Here is a 22,031-nt window from a genome sequence, read left to right on the forward strand (position 1 = left end):
GTCCCAGTGTCCCATTCCCGGTGTCCCGGTCCCACCCCTGTCCCCGCTGTCCCCGTGTCCCCCCGCCACGTGCCCTCCTCCCCCCGCGTTGCCCTTTGCCCGTTGCCCTTTGCCCGTTACCGCCCCCCGCCCGTTACCGACCCTTGCCCCCCGCCCGTTATTGCCCCGTGATTGCCCCTGCCCTGCCCGGTACCGCCCCCCGCCCTGCCGGGTACCGCCCCCCGCCCTGCCCGGTACCGCCCCGTGCCCGTTATTGCCCCTGCCCGTTATTGCCCCGTGATTGCCCCGTGATTGCCCCCGCCCTGCCCGGTACCGCCCCCCGCCCTGCCCGGTACCGCCCCCCGCCCGTTATTGCCCCTGCCCGTTATTGCCCCGTTATTGCCCCGTTATTGCCCCGTGATTGCCCCCGCCCTGTTCGTTATTGCCCCGGCTCAGGGCAGCTCCGGTAACCCCGGAGCACTTTCGGGGTTACCGGGGGCTGTGTCCCATCCCCCGGGGGCTGTGTCGGGGTGTCCCCGGTGCCGTGTCGGTGTCTCGGGGGGCGGTGTCGGGGTGTCCCCGGTGCCGTGTCCGCGTCCCCGAGGGCGGTCTCGGTGTCCCCGTCCCGTCCCATCCCCCGGGGGCGATATCGGTGACCCCGTCCCGTCCCGTCCCATCCCCCGGGGGCGGTCTCGGTGCCGTGTCGCTGTCCCCGGGGGCGGTCTCGGTGCCGTGTCGCTGTCCCCCCGGGGGCGGTCTCGGTGCCTCGCCGTCCCCCCGGGGGCGGTCTCGGTGCCGTGCCCGTGTCCCCGGGGGCGGTCTCGGTGCCGTGTCGCTGTGTCCCCGGGGGCGGTCTCGGTGCCGTGTCGCTGTCCCCCCGGGGGCGGTCTCGGTGCCCCCGGGGCGATGCGGGCGCTGAGGGCGCTGCGGCCCCGCAGGCTGCTGGCGATGGCGGCGGCGGCGGCGGCGGCGGCGGCCGGGGCGGGCGGGGCGCGGCGGGGCCCGGTGCTGAGCCCCGAGTCGATGAACCCCGCCATCCGCCGCGTGGAGTACGCGGTGCGCGGGCCCATCGTCGTGCGCGCCCTGGAGATCGAGCAGGAGCTGCGCAAGGTACCGAAAGGACCGGGACAGAACCGGGACACAACCGGGACAGGGGCGGGAGAGACCGGACAGAGCAGGGGAGCCCCGAAAATGACCGGGACAGAACCGGGCCGGAGCGGGAGAGGGGTGGAACAGCCCCGAAAATGACCGGGACAGAACCGGGCCGGAGCGGGAGAAACGGGACAGGGGCGGGAGAGGGGAGCCCGGACCGGGACAAACCGGGAGAAGGGGATTCCGGACCGGGATAAACCGGACCGGAGCGGGACAGCCCCGACCGGACCGGGATAAACCGGGAGAAGGCGGTTCCGGAGCAGGATAAACTCGACCGGAGCTGGAGAAGGGGATCAGGGACCGAGATAAACCGGGAGAAGGGGATTCCGGACCGGGAACTGCCCCTAAAAACCGGGACAGGCCGTCCCGGACAGGGATAAACCGGGAGAAGGGATTCCGGACAGGGACAGCCCCGAGCAGAGCGGGAGAGGGGATCCTGGACCGGGATAAACTGGGACCGGAGCGGGACAAACCGGGAGAAGGGGGTTCCGGACCGGGATAAACCGGAGCGGAGCGGGACAGCCCCGACTGCACCGGGATAAACCGGGAGAAGGCGGTTCCGGACCGGGACAAACCGGGAGAAGGGGGTTCCGGACCGGGATAAACTCGACCGGGGCGGGAGAAGGGATTCCGGAGCGGGATAAACCGGGAGAAGGGGATTCTGGACCGGGACAGCCCGGATCGGAGCGGGAGAGGGGATTCGGGACCGGGATAAACCGGGAGAAGGGGATTCCGGAGCGGGAAAAACCGGAGCGGAGGGGGAGGAAGGATTCCGGAGCGGGAAAAACCGGGAGAAGGGGATTCCGGACCGGGAACTGCCCCTAAGAACCGGGACAGCCGGTCCCGGACCGGGAGAACGGGGAACAGCCCCCAGGAACAGGGATAAACCCCCCTGAAGCGGGATAACCCCCCGGAACCGGGATAACCCCCCCGAAACCGGGATAACCCCCCCGGAACCGGGATAACCCGACCCAAACCGGGATAACCCTCCCGGAACCGGGATAAACCCCCCTGAACCGGGATAACCCGACCCAAACCGGGATAACCCTCCCGGAACCGGGATAACCCTCCCTGAACCGGGATAACCCTCCCTGAACCGGGATAAACCCCCCGGAACCGGGATAACCCGACCCCAAACCGGGATAACCCGACCTGAACCGGGATAACCCCCCCGGAACCGGGATAAACCCTCGGAACCGGGATAACCCTCCCGGAACCGGGATAACCCCCCTGAACCGGGATAACCCCCCTGAACCGGGATAACCCTCCCGGAACCGGGATAACCCCCCTGGAATCGGGATAACCCCCCCGGAACCGGGATAAACCCCCCGAAACCGGGATAACCCGACCCCAAACCGGGATAACCCGACCTGAACCGGGATAACCCCCCCGGAACCGGGATAAACCCTCGGAACCGGGATAACCCTCCCGGAACCGGGATAACCCCCCTGAACCGGGATAACCCCCCTGAACCGGGATAACCCTCCCGGAACCGGGATAACCCCCCTGGAATCGGGATAACCCCCCCGGAACCGGGATAAACCCCCCGAAACCGGGATAACCCGACCCCAAACCGGGATAACCCGACCTGAACCGGGATAACCCCCCCGGAACCGGGATAAACCCTCGGAACCGGGATAACCCTCCCGGAACCGGGATAACCCCCCTGAACCGGGATAACCCCCCCTGAACCGGGATAACCCGACCCCAAACCCGGGTATTCCCCCCAAAATTGGGAGAAACCCCAAAATCGGGACCCCCCCGACCCCAAAATCGGGACCCCCCCGACCCCAAAATCGGGATCCCAAACCAGGACCCCCGACCCCAAAATCGAGCCCCAAATTCGCCACCCCCGACCCCAAAATCCGGACCCCCCGACCCCAAATTCGGGACCTCCAACCCCAAATTCGGGAGCCCCAAAATCGGGACCCCCAAACCCAAAATCGGGACCCCCGACCCCAAAAAAGGGATTTTTCCCCCCAAAAAGGGGATATTTATCCCAAAAAAAGGATTTTTTCCCCAAAAAAAGGGATTTTTTTCCCTCCCAAAAACAGTTTTTTACCCCCAAAAAAAGGGATTTTTCCGCCAAAAAAGGAAAATTTACGCAGAAAAAGGCAATTTAACCCCAAAAAGGGGTTTTATCTCCCAAGAAAAGGGATTTTTTTGTCCCCAAAAAAGGATATTTTCCCAAAAAAGGAAATTTTACCCCCCAAAATACGGATTTTTGTCCCCCAAAAAGGATATTTTCCCAAAAAAGGAATTTTACCCCCCAAAAAGGAAATTTTACCCCCAAAAAAGGAAAATTTTCCCAAAAATTTTAGCCCCCTAAAAAAGGAATTTCCCCCTAAAAAAGGAAATTTTATTCCCAAAAAGTAACATTTTCCCAAAAATAGCAAATTTTAGTGCCCTAGAAAAGGAATTTTTTCCCTAGAAGGGATTTTTTTCCTCCAAAAAAGGAAATTTTATCCCCCAAAAAGGAAACTTTTCCCAAAAATAGCGATTTTTAGCCCCATAAAAATTTAATTTTCCCCCCAAAAAAGAATTTTCCCCCAGAAAATGACATTTTCCCCCAAAAAGAGAAATTTCCCCCCCCCAAAAGGAAATTTTCGCCCCAAAAAAGGGATTTTTTCCCCGAAAAAGGAATTTTACCCCCAAACAAGGAAACTTTTCCCAAAAACAGCGATTTTTAGCCCCACGAAAAAGGGAATTTTACCCCCCAAAAAAGGAATTTCTCCCCCCAAAAAGGAATTTTTCCCCCAAAAAAACGATTTTTTCCCCCAAAAATGGAATTTTTCCCCCCCAAAAAAAGGACACAGAGGGGACAGAGAGGGGACAGAGAGGGGACAGAGAGGGGACACAGAGGGGACAGAGAGGGGACACAGCGCTGCCACCGCCCCGTGTCCCCGAGGAGGTCCCCGAGGTGTCCCCAAGCGTGTCCCCAGGGCAGGGACAGCCGCGGGTGGCACCGGGTGACAGCGGGGGTGGCACCGGGTGGGGGACAGGGCCGGGAGCCGTGACCGCGTTCCGGCCCCGGCCCTGGCCCCGTTCCTGTCACTGTCCCCGTCCCTGTCCCTGTCCCTGTCCCTGTCCCCGCCTCATCCCTGTCCCTGTCCCTGTCCCCATTCCTGTCCCTGCCATCCCTTCCCTGTCCCCATTCTTGTCCCTGTCCCCACCTCATTCCTGACCTTGTTGCCATTACTGTCCCTGTCCCTTGTCCCCGTCCCTGTCCCCATTCCTGTCCCTGTCCCCATCACTGCCCCTTGTCCCCATCCCTGTCCCTGCTGTCCCCTCCCCTGCCCCCTTGTCCCTGTCCCCGTCCCTGTCCCCATTCCTGTCCCTGTCCCTTGTCCCTGTCCCTGTCCCCAATTCCTGACCCTGCTGTCCCCATTCCTGTCCCAGTCCCCACCTCATTCCTGACCTTGTTGCCATTACTGTCCCTGTCCCTTGTCCCCACCCCTGTCCCCTTGTCCCTGTCCCTGCTGTCCCTTGTCCCCATCCCTGTCCCTTGTCTCCCATCCTCGTTCCTGTCCCCTTGTCACTGTCCCCGCTGTCCCCATCCCTGTCCCTGTCCCCATCCCTGTCCCTGTCCCCATCCCTAACCCTGACCCTGTCCCCATGATTGTCCTTGTCCCCACCTCCATCTCTGTCCCTGCTGTCCCCATCCCTGTCCTTGTCCCCATCCCTGTCCCCAATTCCCGTCCCTGTTGTCCCCATTCCTGTCCCTGCCATCCCTGTCCCTGTCCCCATCCTTGTCCCCTCCCCTGCTGTCCCTGTCCCCACCTCATCCCTGTCCCTGTCCCCAATTCCTGTTCCTTGTCCCCATCCCTGATGTCCCCTCCCCTGTCCCCACCATCCCTGTCCCCCTGTCCCCATTCCTGTCCCCGTTCCTGTCCCCTTGTCCCTGTCCCTGTCCCCTTGTCACTGTCCCTGTCCCCTTGTCCCTGTCCCCAATTCCTGTCCCTGTCCTCGTCCCTGTCCCCACCATCCTTGTCTCCCTGTCCCCTGTCCTCCTGTCCTTGTCCCCACCCCTGTCCCCTTGTCCCTGTCCCCTTGTCCCCATGTCTCATGTCCCCCTGTCCCCATCCCTGTCCCCATCCCTGTCCCTGTCCCCGTCCCCTTGTCCCTGTCCCCTTGTCCCTGTCCCTGTCCCCTGTCCCTGTCCCTGTCCCTGTCCCTGTCCCTGTCCCTGTCCCTGTCCCTGCCCCTGTCCCCACCGTCCCTGTCGGTGTCCCCAGGGTGTCCCCAAGCCCTTCACCGAGGTGATCAGGGCCAACATCGGTGACGCGCACGCCATGGGCCAGCAGCCAATCACCTTCCTGCGCCAGGTACGCGGGGACACCGCCATGGGGACACCATGGGGACACTGGGGACACCGCCATGGGGACACCATGGGGACACCACGGGGACACCAGGGCCACCGGGGACACGGGGACACCAGGGACACTGGGGCCACCAGGGCCACCAGGGCCAATGGGGACACTGGGGCCACCATGGGGGCAGCAGGGACACCAGGTATGCGGGGACACGAGGCCACCACCAGAGCCACCCAGGGCCACCAGGGCCACTGGGGCCAGCAGGACACCGGGGCCACCACTGGGGCCACCGGGGCCACCATGGGGACACCGGGGCCAGTGGGGACACGGGGACATGGGGACACGGGGACATGGGGACACCGGGGCACAGGGCCACCAGGGCCACTGGGGCTAGCAGGGACACGGGGACACCAGGGCCACCATGGGGCCATCGGGGGACACCACCAGGGCCAGCACGGGGCCACCAGGGCCACTGGGGCCATCAGTGCCACCAGGGCCACTGGGGCCACCATGGGGCCACCATGGCCAGCGCGGTGTCGGTGTCACGGTGTCGCGGGCTGTCCCCTCAGGTGACGGCGCTGTGCCTGTGCCCGGAGCTGATGAAGGACGAGTCCCTGCCCAGCGACGCCAAGGAGCGCGCCCAGCGCCTGCTGGGGGCCTGCGGCGGCCAGAGCGCCGGTGCGTGCGCGGGAAAAAAACCCCAAAATCCTGAAATCCCAAAATCCCAAATCCCCCAAATCCCCAAAATCCCAAATCCCAAAATCCCAAAATCCCAAATCCCCAAAATCCAACACCCTGAAATCCCTGCGGCAGCCAGAGCACCGGTGGGCGAAAAACCCCGAAATCCCCAAATCCCAAAATCCTGAAATCCCGAAATCCCACACCCCGAAATCCCAAAATTCCCAAAATCCCAAAATCCCCAAAATCCCCAAATCCAGAACCCCAAAATCCCCAAATCCAACACCTCAAAATCCCTGCGGCAGCCAGAGCGCCGGTGGGTGACAAACCCCAAAATCCTAGAATCCCCGAAATCCCCAAATCCCCAAATCCCAAATCCCAAAAATCCCCAAAGTCCCAAATCCCACAAACCCAACACCCCAAAATCCCAAATCCCAAAATCCCACAAATTCCAAAACCCCTGCGGCGGCCAGAGCGCCGGTGGGCGACAAACCCCGAAATTCCCAAATCCCAAAACTCCCAAAACCCCAAAATCCCAAAATCCCCAAAAGCGACACCCCAGAATCCCCAACACCCCAAAATGCCACAAAGCCCAAAATCCCAAAACCCCAAAACCCCAAAACCCCAAAACCCCATATTCAACAAACCCCAAAATCCCAAATCCAACATCTCAAAATCCCAACACCCCCCAAACCCCGAAAAAAACAAACCCCAAAATCCCAAATCCCCAAATCCTACAAACCCCAAAACCCCAAAATCCCAACACCCAACTCCACCCATTCCCCACCGCCCAGTGTCCCCAACTATCCCCAACGTCCCCAATGTCCCCAACGTCCCCAAATCCCCCCAATGTCCCCAATCTCCTCAGTGTCCCCAATGTCCCCTCAGGGTCCCCAAAGTCCTAAATCCCCCCCAAATGTCCCCCCAATGTCCCCCCAACGTTCCCAAGGTCCCGTTAATGTCCCCAATGTCCCCAATGTCCCCAATATCTCCCCAGTGTCCCCAATGTCCTCTCAATGTCCTCAATGTCCCCTCAGTGTCCCCAATGTCCCCAATACCCCAAAGTCCCCAATGTCCCCAATGTCAGCAATGTCTCCCATGTCCCCAAAGTCCCCAAGGCCCCAGTCCTCCCAATATTCCCGGTGTCCCCAATGTCCCCTCAGTGTCCCCCAGTGTCCCTAATCCCCCAAAGTCCCCGATGTCCCTGATGTCCCCAATGCCCCCTTCAATGTCCCCAGCTCCCCAGTGTCCCCAATGTCCCCTCAGTGTCCCAAATCCCCCCAATGCCCCAATGTCCCCAATCTCTCCAATGTCCCCAGTGTCCCCAATGTCCCCAATGTCCCCCCAGTGTCCCAATGTCCCCAAAGTCCCCAATGTCCCCTCAGTGTCCCCAATGTCCCCAATACCCCAAAGTCCCCAAAGTCCCCAATGTCCCCTCAGTGTCCCCAATGTCCCCAATACCCCAAAGTCCCCACTGTCCCCAATGTCCCCCCAATGTCCCCCCAGTGTCCCAATGTCCCCAAAGTCCCCAATGTCCCCAATGTCAGCAATGTCTCCAATGTCCCCTCAGTGTCCCCCAGTGTCCCCAATCCCCCAAAGTCCCCGATGTCCCTGATGTCCCCAATGCCCCCCTCAATGTCCCCAGCTCCCCAGTGTCCCCAATGTCCCCTCAGTGTCCCCAAGGTCCCCCCAAAGTCCCCAATGTCCCCAATCTCTCCAATGTCCCCAGTGTCCCCAAAGTCCCCAAAGTCCCCTCAGTGTCCCCAAGGTGTCCCCAGTGTCCCCAGTGTCCCCACAGCCACCTGGCCGCTGTCCCCACCCCAATCCCCCCGAAGTCCCCAAAACCTCAGAGCTGCCACCCCTGGGTGACAGGAGGTGACAGGAGGTGACAGGAGGTGACAGGAGGGGACAGGAGGGGACAGGAGGTGACAGGGGGAGGTGACATCGCGGTGCCACGGCGGTGCCACAGCGATGCCGGGGAGGTGTCGGGGAGGTGACATTGGGAGGTGACAGGGGGGTGACAGGGGGAGGTGACAGGGAGGTGACAGGGAGGTGACAGGGGGGTGACATTGGGAGGTGACATTGGGAGGTGACAGGGAGGTGACATTGGGAGGTGACATTGGGAGGTGACAGGGAGGTGACAGGGAGGTGACATTGGGAGGTGACAGGGAGGTGACAGGGGGAGGTGACAGGGGGAGGTGACAGGGAGGTGACAGGGAGGTGACAGGGAGGTGACATTGGGAGGTGACAGGGGGAGGTGACAGGGAGGTGACATTGGGAGGTGCCGGGGAGGTGACAGGGGGAGGTGACAGGGGGAGGTGACAGGGAGGTGACAGGGAGGTGACATTAGGAGGTGACAGGGGGGTGACAGGGGGAGGTGACAGGGGGGTGACAGGGGGGTGACAGGGGGGTGACAGGGGGAGGTGACAGGGAGGTGACAGGGGGGTGACAGGGAGGTGACAGGGGGAGGTGACATTGGGAGGTGACAGGGGGGTGACAGGGGGGTGACAGGGGGGTGACAGGGGGAGGTGACAGGGAGGTGACAGGGAGGTGACAGGGGGGTGACAGGGGGAGGTGACAGGGAGGTGACAGGGGGAGGTGACAGGGAGGTGACAGGGGGGTGACAGGGGGAGGTGACAGGGAGGTGACAGGGGGAGGTGACAGGGAGGTGACAGGGGGAGGTGACACCTCGGTGACAGGGCTGTCGCGTGTCGCTGTCGCCAGGCTCGTACAGCGCCAGCCCGGGGCTGCAGCTCGTGCGCGAGGACGTGGCGCGCTACATCGAGCGTCGCGACGGTGTCCCCGCCAGCGCCGACGACATCTTCCTGTCCACGGGCGCCAGCGACGCCATCGTGGTACGGCGACACCGCCACCACCGCCACCACCCCCTGTCCCCGGGCCCGGTGCCACCCCCGCCCGTTCCCACGGCGCGGGGACAAAGGGACATTTGTGCCCGGGGGCGGCGCGTGCCCGCTGTCCCCCGGCTGCCCTGGGGACAGTGCCAGCCGCGTTGTCGCCGAGGTTGCCGTGGTGACGGTGGCGCTGTGCTGTCCCCTGGTGTGTCGCCAAGTTGTCCCCGAGTTGGTGTCGCGGCGCTGCCCCCGTGCTGGCCGTGCTGTCGCCTCGTTGTCCCCATGTCCGCCCCTGGCGTGTGGCTGTGGTGTCCCCTCGTGGTCACCTCGATGTTCTGAGTGCCACCCCAGCCTGTCCCCTCATCGTCCCCATGTCCCCTCATCGTCCCCTCCATGTCCCGATTCCCACCCCAACCTGTCCCCTAATGTCACCCCACTGTCCCTTCACTGTCCCTTCACTGTCCCCGCGATGTCCCCGTGGTGTCTCCATAATTCCCATCCGAACCTGTCCCCTCCCTGTCCCCTGATTGTCCCCTCGCTGTCCCCTGGTTGTCACCTCACTGTCCCCTGATTGTCCCCTCTCTGTCCCCTGATTGTCCCCTCTGTGTCCCCTCTCCGTGTCCCTATTCCCACCCCACTCTGACCCCTCAATGTCCCCTCGCTGTCCCCTCCACGTCCCGATTCCCATCCCCTGATTGTCCCCTGATTGTCACCTCCGTGTCCTGATTCCCACCCCACTCTGACCCCTCAATGTCCCCTGACTGTCCCCTCGCTGTCCCGCATCCCACGCGGTGACTGTCCCCTGACTGTCCCCTGGCTGTCCCCCATCCCAAGCCATGATTGTCCCCTGACTGTCGCCTGTCGCTGTCCCCAGAACATGCTGAAGCTGCTGGTGTGCGGCTCGGGCCCCACGCGCACGGGGGTGCTGATCCCGATCCCGCAGTGCCCGCTGTCCCCTGGCTGTCCCCTCTCGGTGTCTCCTCTCGGTGTCCTCTCACTGTCCCCTCTCGGTGTCCCCTGGCTGTCCCCTGGCTGTCCCCCATCCCACGCGGTGACTGTCCCCTGACTGTCCCCTCGGTGTCCCCTCCCAGAACATGCTGAAGCTGCTGGTGTGCGGCTCGGGCTCATCCCGCACGGGGGTGCTGATCCCGATCCCGCAGTACCCTCTGTCCCCTGGCTGTCCCCTCTCGGTGTCCCCTGACTGTCCCCTCTCGGTGTCCCCTCCCAGAACATGCTGAAGCTGCTGGTGTGCGGCTCGGGCTCATCCCGCACGGGGGTGCTGATCCCGATCCCGCAGTACCCGCTGTACTCGGCGGCGCTGGCCGAGCTCGAGGCGGCGCAGGTGAACTATTACCTGGCCGAGGAGCGCTGCTGGGCGCTGGACGTGGCCGAGCTGCGGCGGGCGCTGGCCGAGGGCCGCCGGAGCTGCTGCCCCCGCGTGCTCTGCATCATCAACCCCGGCAACCCCACCGGTAAGCGGGACACCGGGGGTCTGGGGGGTCTGCGGGATCTTTGGGATGGGATCTGTGGGGTCTGGGGGGTCTGTGGGGTCTGTGGGGTCTGTGGGGTGGGATCCATGGGGTCTGTGGGGTCTATGGGGTGGAATCAATGGGGTCTGTGGGATGGGATCAATGGGGTCTGTGGGGTGGGGTCTGTGGGATGGGGTCTATGGGGTCTGTGGGGTCTATGGGGTCTGTGGGATGGGATCTATGGGGTTTGTGGAGTAAGGTCTGTGGGGTGGGGTCTGTGGGGTCTGTGGGGTCTGTGGGATGGGATACATGGGGTCTGTGGAGTCTATGGGGTCTGTGGGGTGGGGTCTGTGGGATGGGGTCTGTGGGGTGGGATCTATGGGGTGGGATCCGTGGGGTCTCTGGGGTGGGATACATGGGGTCTGTGAGGTGGGGTCTGTGGGGGGGATCTGTGAGGTGGGATCTGGGGGATGGGGTCTGTGGGATGGAATCCCTGGGGTCTGTGGGGTGGGGTCTGTGGGGTCTGTGGGGTGGGATACATGGGATGGGATCTGTGGGATCCTTGGGATGGGCTCTGTGGGGTGGGATATCTGAGGTGGGATCTACGGGATGGGATATCTGGGGTGGGGTCCATGGGGTATCTGGGGTGGGATCCATGGGGTATCTGGGGTGGGATCCATGGGGTATCTGGGGTGGGATCCATGGGGTGGGATCCATGGGGTATCTGGGGTGGGATGGGATCCATGGGGTATCTGGGGTGGAATCCATGGGATATCTGGAGTGGGATCCATGGGGTATCTGGGATGGGATCCATGGGATATCTGGAGTGGGATCCATGGGGTATCTGGGATGGGATCCATGGGATATCTGGGGTGGGATCCATGGGGTATCTGGGGTGGGATCCATGGGATATCTGGAGTGGGATCCATGGGGTATCTGGGATGGGATCCATGGGGTATCTGGGGTGGGATCCATGGGATATCTGGGGTGGGATCCATGGGGTGGGATCCATGGGGTGGGATCCATGGGGTGGGATCCATGGGGTATCTGGGGTGGGATCCATGGGGTGGGATCCATGGAATATCCAGGATGGGATCCATGGGATATCTGTGGTGTGCCCAGGCCAGGTGCAGAGCCGGCAGTGCATCGAGGACGTCATCAAGTTCGCCTACGAGGAGAAGCTCTTCCTGATGGCCGACGAGGTGGGCGGGGCCGCGGCCGCCCGGGCGTGTCCCCCCCCGATTCCCGGGAAGCGCCCGGCGTTGCCGGTGACGCCGCGGGAATTGTCCCCGCCGCAGGTGTACCAGGACAACGTGTACGCCGAGGGCTCGGCCTTCCACTCGTTCAAGAAGGTGCTGATGGAGATGGGGCCGCCCTACGCGGACTCGGTGGAGCTGGCCTCCTTCCACTCCATCTCCAAGGGATACATGGGAGAGTGAGTGCCGGGAACGCCGGGATGGAGGGGCCACCGCCACCCCGCGGATCCCCTGGGACTGGGATTATTGGGGTCATGGATCCCATGGGATTGGGATGGAGGTGCCACCACCCCGTGGATCCCCTGGGATTGGGATTATTGGGGTCATGGATGGCATGGATTTGGGATGGAGAGGCCCCCCACCCCATGGATCCCATGGGACTGGGATTATTGGGGTCATGGATCCCATGGGATTGGGGATGGAGGTGCCACCACCCCATGGATCCCCTGGGATTGGGATTATTGGGGTCATGGATCCCATGGGATTGGGGATGGAGAGGCCACCACCCCGTGGATCCCCTGGGATTGGGATTGGGGTCATGGATCCCATGGGATTGGGGATGGAGGGGCCACCACCCCGTGGATCCCCTGGGATTGGGATTATTGGGGTCATGGATTGGGGATGGAGGTGCCACCACCCCGTGGATCTCCCGGGATCGGGATTGGGATCATGGATCCCATGGGATCGGGATGGAGAGGCCACCACCCCGTGGATCCCCTGGGATTGGGGTCATGGATTGGGGATGGAGGTGCCACCACGCCATGGATCTCCTGGCACCGGGGTCATGGATGGCATGGATTGGGGATGGAGAGGCCACCTCATGGATCTCCTGGGATTGGGATCATGGCTCCCATCCATGGGTCCTGCTCCATAGGTTGCCATCCATGGATCCCATCCATAGATTCCCATCCATGGATCTTCACCCACAAATTCCACCCGTGAATCCCACCCACATCTCCCATCCATGCGTCCTCCTCCATAGGTTCCTTTCCGTAGGTCCCGTCCATGGATCCCATCCCAAACCCCCATCCATGGATCTTCATCCATGAACCCCACCCACATCTCCCACCCATGGATCCTTCTCCATAGGTTCCCATCCATGGATCCCACCCATGGGTGCCTCTCCGTTGGTTCCCATCCATGAATTCCCACCCCAAACCCCCATCCATGGATCCTTCTCCATAGGTTCCCATCTGTAGATACCACCCATGGGTGCCTCTCCGTTGGTTCCAATCCATGGATTCCCACCCCAAACCTCCATCCATGGGTGCCATCCATGGATCCCATCCATGGGTGCCTCTCCATAGATTCCAATCCCTGGATTCCCACCCCAAACCCCCATCCATGGGTCTCCATCCATGGGTGCCACCCATGGGTGCCTCTCCATTGGTTCCCATCCATGAATTCCACCCCAAACCCCCATCCATGGGTGTCCATCCATGGACTCTTCTCCATTGGTTCCCATCCATGGATCCCACCCATGGGTGCCTCTCCATGGGTTCCAATCCATGGATTCCCACCCCAAACCCCCACCCAAGGGTCTCCATCCATGGACCCTTCTCCACAGGTTCCAATCCCAAACCTCCACCCATGGATCTTTGCCCATGGATCCCACCCATGGGTGCCTCTCCATGGGTTCCCATCCATGGATTCCCACCCCAAACCCCCATCCATGGATCCCACGCATGGGTGCCTCTCCATGGGTTCCAATCCATGGATTCCCACCCCAAACCCCCACCCATGGGTGTCCATCCATGGATCCTTCTCCATAGGTTCCCATCCATGGATCCCACCCATGGGTTCCTCTCCATAGATTCCCATCCATGGATTCCCACCCCAAACCCCCACCCATGGGTGTCCATCCATGGACCCTTCTCCATTAGTTCCCATCCATGGATCCCACCCATGGGTGCCTCTCCATTGGTTCCCATCCCTGGATTCCCACCCAAATCCTCATCCATCAATCCCACCCACATCTCCCACCCATGGGTGCCTCTCCATGGGTTCCCATCCCTGGATTCCCACCCCAAACCCCCACCCATGGATCCCACCCGTCCCCGTTTTCCCATTTTCCCGGTGTTTTCCCCGTTTTCCGACGCGGCCGTGGGGCAGGTGCGGGCTGCGCGGCGGCTACATGGAGGTGGTGAACCTGCACCCCGAGGTGAAGGCGCAGCTGGCCAAGCTGGTGTCGGTGCGGCTGTGCCCGCCCGTGCCGGGCCAGATGCTGCTGGACGTCGTCATGGACCCGCCCCGGCCCGGAGAGCCCTCCTACGAGCGCTTCCAGGCGGTACGGGACACCGGGATTGGGATCTGTGGGATTGGGATTGGGATCTGTGGGATTGGGATCTGTGGGATTGGGATCTGTGGGATTGGGATTGGGAACCGTGGGATTGGGATTGGGATCCATGGGATTGGGGTCTGTGGGATTGGGAACCATGGCATTGGGATTGGGGATCGATGGTCATGGACCTGCCCAAGCCCGGAGAGCCCTCCTACGAGCGCTTCCAGGCGGTACGAAGCGCCGGGATCCGTGGGATTGGGATTGGGGTCTGTGGGATTGGGATTGGGGTCTGTGGGATTGGGATTGGGGTCTGTGGGATTGGGGAATGTGGGATTGGGATTGGATTGGGATCCGTGGGATCAATGGGATTGGGGATCGATGGTCATGGACCCGCCCAAGCCCGGAGAGCCCTCCTACGAGCGCTTCCAGGCGGTACGGGACACCGGGACTGGGATCTGTGGGATTGGGATTGGGATCTGTGGGATTGGGATCTGTGGGATTGGGATCTGTGGGATTGGGAACCATGGGATTGGGATTGGGGATCCATGGTCATGGAGCCGCCCCGGCCCGGAGAGCCCTCCTATGAGCGCTTCCAGGCGGTACGGAGCGCCGGGATCCGTGGGATTGGGATTGGGATCTGTGGGATTGGGATTGGGGTCTGTGGGATTGGGATTGGGGTCTGTGGGATTGGGGTCTGTGGGATTGGGAACCATGGGATTGGGATTGGGGATCCATGGTCATGGACCCGCCCAAGCCCGGAGAGCCCTCCTACGAGCGCTTCCAGGCGGTACGGAGCGCCGGGATACGTGGGATTGGGATTATTGGGATCCGTGGGATTGGGGTCTGTGGGATTGGGATTGGGAACCGTGGGATTGGGATTGGGATCTGTGGGATTGGGGATCGATGGTCATGGACCCGCCCTGGCTCGGAGAGCCCTCCTACGAGCGCTTCCAGGCGGTAGGGAGCGCCGGGATCCGTGGGATTGGGATTGGGATTGGGAACCGTGGGATTGGGATTGGGATCCATGGGATTGGGGTCTGTGGGATTGGGATTGGATTGGGATCCATGGGATCAATGGGATTGGGGATCGATGGTCATGGACCCGCCCCGGCCCGGAGAGCCCTCCTACGAGCGCTTCCAGGCGGTACGGACCGCCGGGATCCGTGGGATTGGGATTATTGGGATACGTAGGATTGGGATTGAGATCTGTGGGATTGGGGATCCATGGGATTGGGATTGGGATCTGTGGGATTGGGATTGGGGATCCATGGGATTGGGATGGGAACCATGGGATTGGGATTGGGGATCCATGGTCATGGACCCGCCCCGGCCCGGAGAGCCCTCCTACGAGCGCTTCCAGGCGGTACGGGATTGGGATCCATGGGATCTGTGGGATTGGGGTCTGTGGGATTGGGATTGGATTGGGATCCATGGGATCAATGGGATTGGGGATTGATGGTCATGGACCCGCCCCAGCCCGGAGAGCCCTCCTACGAGCGCTTCCAGGCGGTACGGAGCGCCGGGATCCGTGGGATTGGGATCCGTGGGATTGGGATCCGTGGGATTGGGATCCGTGGGATTTGGATCTGTGGGATTGGGGTCTGTGGGATTGGGATTGGGATCCATGGGATGGGATTGGGATCCATGGTCATGGACCCGCCCAAGCCCGGAGAGCCCTCCTACGAGCGCTTCCAGGCGGTACGGGATTGGGATCTGTGGGATTGGGATTGGGAATGGGACACATCTGGGGATTGGGATTGGGATGGGATAATGGGATAATGAGAGAATGGGATAATGGTATGGAATGGAATTGGGATGGGATAATGGGGTGATGGGATAATGGGAAAAGGCGGTAATGGGATAATGGGAGGGGATGGCAATGGAATTGAATGGAATTGAATTGGGATGGGATAATGGGATAATGGGACAACGGGGCAATGTGGTGATGGGATGATGGGATAATGGGATAACGGGATAATGGGATAATGGGATAAAGAGATAATGGGATAATGGGATAATGGGATGGGATAATGGAATAACGGGATAGGATAATGGGATGGGATGGAGTAATGGGATAATGGGAGAATAGGATAATGGGATAAGGGGATAATGAGATCATGTGGTAATGGGGTAATGGGGTAATGGAATGGGGCAATGGGATAATGGGATAACGGGATGGGATAACGGGATAATGGGGTGATGGGATAATGGGGTGATGGGGTAATGGGATGAGATAATGGGATAATGGGATGGGATAGTGGGATAACGGGATGTGATAATGGGTAACGGGATGGGATAATGGGATAATGGGATAATGGGATAATGGGATGATGGGGTGATGGGGTAATGGGATAATGGAATGAGATAATGGGATAATGGGATGTGATAATGGGATAACAGGATGGGATAGTGGGATAACGGGATGGGATAATGGGTAACGGGATGGGATAATGGGATAATGGGATAATGGGATAATGGGATAATGGGATAACGGGATGGGATAATGAGACAACAGGATGGGGTGATGGGATAGTGGGATAACGGGATGGGATAATGGGATAATGGGATAACGAGGTAACGGGATGGGATATGGATTGGGATAACGGGATGGGATATGGGATAACGGGATGGGCTATGGGATAACGGGATGGGATATGGGATAACGGGATGGGATAACGGGATGGGCTATGGGATACCGGGATGGGCTATGGGATAAGGGGCCAGCCGTGGCTCAGAATTCCGGCGTGTCCCGGCAGGAGAAGGAGGCGGTGCTGAGCGCGCTGGCGGAGCGGGCGCGGCTGACGCAGGAGATGTTCAACCGCACGCCCGGCATCCGCTGCAACCCCGTGCAGGGCGCCATGTACTCCTTCCCCCGCATCGACCTGCCGCCCCGCGCCGTGGCCGCCGCCAAGGTCCGGGCACTGCGCCGGGAACGCCGGGAATAACGGGAATGACGGGAACGGGATCCGCAACGGGAATAACGGGAATAACGGGAATAACGGGCGGGAGACACAACGGGAATAACGGGAACGGGCGGGATCCACACCGGGAACGGGCGGGATCCACACCAGGAATGGAGTGGGATCCACACCGGGAACGGGCGGGATCCACACCGGGAATGGGACACGGGCGGGATCCACACCAGGAATGGGGCGGGATCCACACCGGGAATGGGCGGGATCCACACAGGGAACGGGCGGGATCCACACCGGGAATGGGCGGGATCCACACCAGGAATGGGCGGGATCCACACCGGGAACGGGCGGGATCCACACCGGGAATAACGGGTGGGATCCACACCGGGAATGGTGGGATCCACACAGGTGGAACGGGCGGGATCCACACCGGGAACGGGCGGGATCCACACCGGGAACGGGGCGGGATCCACACCGGGAACGGGCGGGATCCACACAGGGAATAACGGGCGGGATCCACACCGGGAATGGGGCGGGATCCACACCGGGAACGGGCGGGATCCACACCGGGAATAACGGGCGGGATCCACACCGGGAATGGGGCGGGATCCACACCGGGAACGGGCGGGATCCACACCGGGAATAACGGGCGGGATCCACACCGGGAATGGGGCGGGATCCACACCGGGAATGGGGCGGGATCCACACCAGGAACGGGCGGGATCCACACCAGGAATGGGCGGGATCCACACCGGGAATGGGCGGGACCCACACCGGGAATGGGGCGCGATCCACACCGGGAACGGGTCATGGGTGGGATCTGCACCGGGAATGGTGGGATCCACACCTGGAGATGTGGGGATGAACGGGATCCACATCGGGAATGGTGGGATCCACAGAGGGAACGGGAACGGGATCCACACCGGGAACGGGCGGGATCCACACCAGGAACGGGCGGGATCCACACCGGGAATGGGCGGGATCCACACCGGGAACGGGGCGTGGGCGGGATCCGCACCTGGAGATGTGGGGATGGACGGGATCCACACCGGGAATGGGCGGGATCCACACCAGGAATGGGACACGGGCGGGATCCACACTGGGAACGGGCGGGATCCCAACTGGGAGATGTTGGGATGGACAGGATCCACACCAGACGTGGGGAATGAGCGGGATCCCAACTGGGATGCATGGGATTCCAACTGGGAGATGTGGGGATGGACGGGATCCAAACCGGGAACGCAAGGATGGTGGGATCTGCACCGGGAACAGGGGCGTGGATGGGTGGGATCCAAACCAGGAGATGTTGGGATGGGTGGGATCCCAACTGGGAAGGAGGGGATGGGCAGGATCCAAACTGGGATGGACAGAATCCCAAGTGGGAGATGTTGGGATGGACGGGATCCAAACCAGTAGATGTGGGGATGGGTGGGATCCCAACTGGGACAGACAGAATCCCAACTTGGAGGCGTTGGGATAGATGGGATTGATCCCAGTCCATGTGGGATCATCGGGATCGATCCCAATCCAAGTGGGACTCACTGGGATCGATCCCGATCCATGTGGGATCATCGGGATCGATCCCAATCCATGTGGGATCATCGGGATCGATCCCAATCCATGTGGGATCATCGGGATCGATCCCAATCCATGTGGGACTCACTGGGATCGATCCCAATCCATGTGGGATCATCGGGATCGATCCCAATCCATGTGGGACTCACTGGGATCGATCCCAATCCATGTGGGACTCACTGGGATCGATCCCAATCCATGTGGGATCATCGGGATCGATCCCAATCCATGTGGGATCATCAGGATCGATCCCGATCCACGTGGGGTTTATGGGATGAGCCCTCGGCCCCCCGCGGGATGGGATCCCAGTTTTCCGACCCCGGCATTCCGTCCCGTGTTCCCAGGAGAAGAAGCAGGCCCCGGACATGTTCTTCTGCATGCGGCTCCTGGAGGAAACCGGGATCTGCGTCGTCCCCGGGAGCGGCTTCGGACAGAAGGAAGGCACCTACCACTTCCGGTAGGATCCCACATCCCGAATTCCCTGTTTTTGGGGATTCCCACCCCAAATTCCCTGTCCTCTATCCCAAATCCCCAAATCCCAAACCCCTCCATCCCAAATCCCCAAATCCTCTGTTCCCCAAACCCCAAATCCCCAAACCCCAAATCCCCAATCCCCAAACCCCAAATCCCCAATCCCCAAACCCCAAATCCCCAATCCCCAATCCCCAATCCCCAAACCGCAAATCCCCAAATCACGAATCCCCAGATCCCCAAACTCAAAATTCCCAAATCCCCAAACCCCAAATCCCCCATCCCAAACCCCAAATCCCAAATCCCCCCATCCCCAAATCCTCCCATCCCAAATTCCCTGTTCCTGGGAGATCCCATCCCAAATTCCCGGTCCTCTATCCCGAATCCCCAATTCCCTGTTTCCCCCCCACCAAATCCCAAATCCCCCATCCCAAATTCTGAAATCCCCAAATCCCCCCATCCCAAATTCCCAAATCCCCCAATCCCCAAATTCCTTGTTCCCCCACCCCAAATTCCCAAATGCCAAATCCCCAAAAATTCCCATCCCAAACCCCAATCCCCAAATCCCCAAAACCCCAAACTCCAAACTCCAAATCCCCAAAACCCAAATCCCAAAATCCCCAAACCCAAAATTTCCAAATCCCCAAAACCCCAAATCCCCAAACCCCAAATCCTGAAATCTCCATATCCCAAACCCCAAATCCCAAATCCCCAAACCCCAAATTCTGAAATCCTCAAATCCCAAATCCCAAACCCCAAATCCCAAATACCCAAACCCCAAATCCTCAAATCCCCAAACCCCAAATCCCCAATTCCACAAATCCCCAATCTCCAAACCCCAAATTCCGAAATCCTCAAATCCCAAATAATTAAATCCCCAAACCCAAAATCCCCAAATCCCAAATCCTCTGTTCCCCAATCCCCAAATCCCAAATCCCAAACCCCAAATCCCCAAATCCCAAATCCTCTGTTCCCCAATCCCCAAATCCCCAAATCCCAAACCCCAAATTCCAAACCCCAAACCCCAAACCCCAAACCCCAAACCCCCAAACCCCAAATCCCAAACGCCAAACTCCAAATCCCCAAACCCTCAAATCCCCAAATCCCCAATCCCCAAACCCAAAATCCCCAAATCCCCAAACTCCAAATTCTGAAATCCCCAATCCCCAAACCCCCAAACGCCAAACCCCAAATCCCAAATTACCAAACCCCAAACCTCAAATCCAAAATCCCAAATCCCCAATCCCCAATCCCCAAATCCCCAATCCCCTCATCCCCAATCTCCAAATCCCAAATCCCCAAATCCCAAACCCCAAATCCTCAAACCCCAAATGCAAATCCCCAAATCCCAAATCCGAAATCCCCAAATCTTCAAATGCCCAAACCCAAAATTCCCAAATCCTCAAATCCCCAGTCCCCAAATCCCAAATCCTCAAACCCCAAAACCCCAAATCCTCCATCCCAAACCCCAGATCCCAAACCCCCCCATCCCAGATCCCAAATCCTAAATCCCTAAATACCAAAACCCCAAATCCCAAATCCCCAAACCCCCAAATCCCGAAATCCCAAAATCCCAAACCCCAAATCCCCTCCCACCCTTTTCCTCGGCCACAACTTTTGGGATTCCCGTGCGCAACGGGAAAAATGGAATTTTTTTGATTTTTTAAAATTCTTTTTATTTTTTTAAATTTGGGTTTGGGATTTGGGGATTTGGGGTTCGGGGATTTGGGGATTGGGGATTTTGGGTTTGGGATGGGGGATTTGGGGATTTGGGGATTGGGGAACAGGGGATTTGGGATTTGGGGTTTGGGTTTCGGGATTTGGGGTTTGAGGATTTGGGGATTGGGGATTTGGGATTTGGGGTTTGGGGATTGGGGATTTTGGGTTTGGGATGGGGGATTTGGGGATTTGGGGATTGGAGATTTTGGGTTTGGGATGGGGGATTTGGGGTTTGGGATTTGGGGGATTTGGGGTTTGGGATTTGGGGTTTGGGATTTGAGGATTTGGGAATTTTGGGATGTGGGGTTTGGGGATTTTGGGTTTGGGATGGGGGATTTATGGATTTGGGATGGGGGGTTTGGGGTTTGGGATTTGGAGATTTGGTGATTTGGGGATTGGGGATTTGGGGTTTAGGATGGGCATTTGGGAATTTGGGATTTGGGGTTTGGGGATTTGGGTTTTGGGGACTTTGGGATTGGGGATTTGGGGTTTGGGATGGGGGATTTGGGGTTTGGGGTTTGGGATGTGAGGATTTGGGAATTTTGCGTTTCAGGATTTGGAGATTTGGGGATTGGGGAACAGGGGATTTGGGATTTGGGTTTGGGGATTTAGGGATTTGGTATTTGGGGTTTGGGGATGGGGGGGTTTGGGGATTTGGAGTTTTTGGATTTAGGGATTTGGTATTTGGGGTTTGGGATTTGGAGATTTGGTGATTTGGGGATTGGGGATTTTGAGTTTGGGGTTTGAGGATTTGGGGATTGGGATTTGGGATGGGGGGATTGGAATTTGGGGTTTAAGGGTTTGGGGATTTGGGGTTTGGGTTTTGGGGTTTGGGGTTTAGGATGGGGTGTTTGGAACTTGGGGTTGGGGTTTGGGATGGGGGTTTTGGGTTTGGGGATTTGGGGTTTGGGGATTGGGGATTGGGGGTTTGGAATTTGGGGTTTGAGGATTTGGGGTTTGGGTTTCGGGGTTTTGGGTTTGGGGATGAGGGGATTTGGGGTTTGGGATTTGAGGATTTGGGAATTCCGTGATCCCGGCCCCTTTCCCCCCCCTCCCGCAGCATGACCATCCTGCCGCCCACGGAGAAGCTGCGGCTGCTCCTGGAGAAGCTCAGCGCCTTCTACACCGACTTCGTGCGGGAGTTCTCCTGACGGCGAGGCCACGCCCCCTGCCACGCCCCCTGCCACGCCCCCTGCCACGCCCCCTCTGCCGCCTGGGCCACGCCCCCTTTGTCACCTGAGCCACGCCCCCTGTGTCACCTCCCGTGTCACCTCCTTTGGGAATTCCGGGGCGGGTCCCCAAATAAAGGAGAGTGGTGGCACCCGCGGGGAGTTTGTGGGATTTTTGGGAATTTGGGGAGGGGGATTTTGG

At 60.0% G+C, this 22,031-nt stretch overlaps 1 protein-coding gene across 2 annotated transcripts; it reads left to right on the forward strand.

Annotated features, from left to right (window-relative positions):
- Window positions 1–870: 870 nt before the first annotated feature.
- On the forward strand, window positions 871–21,981 carry GPT (glutamic--pyruvic transaminase). Of its 2 annotated transcripts, XM_064406357.1 has the most exons (12): window positions 918–1,089; window positions 5,367–5,456; window positions 6,014–6,122; window positions 8,847–8,977; window positions 10,203–10,446; window positions 11,566–11,645; window positions 11,742–11,878; window positions 13,812–13,986; window positions 16,737–16,892; window positions 18,815–18,927; window positions 21,721–21,830; window positions 21,878–21,981. In XM_064406357.1, the coding sequence occupies exons 1-11, from the start codon at window positions 928–930 to the stop codon at window positions 21,809–21,811; spliced, it is 1,488 nt and encodes a 495-aa protein (XP_064262427.1). In that variant the 5' UTR covers window positions 918–927; the 3' UTR covers window positions 21,812–21,830; window positions 21,878–21,981. The 2 variants fall into 2 exon arrangements, with proteins under 2 accessions (XP_064262428.1, XP_064262427.1); XM_064406358.1 differs by lacking the exon at window positions 21,878–21,981 and having other exon boundaries at window positions 871–1,089; window positions 21,721–21,855.
- Window positions 21,982–22,031: the final 50 nt, after the last annotated feature.

Source organism: Passer domesticus, unplaced genomic scaffold (assembly GCF_036417665.1).
Source record: "Passer domesticus isolate bPasDom1 unplaced genomic scaffold, bPasDom1.hap1 HAP1_SCAFFOLD_212, whole genome shotgun sequence".
NCBI lineage: Eukaryota > Metazoa > Chordata > Aves > Passeriformes > Passeridae > Passer > Passer domesticus.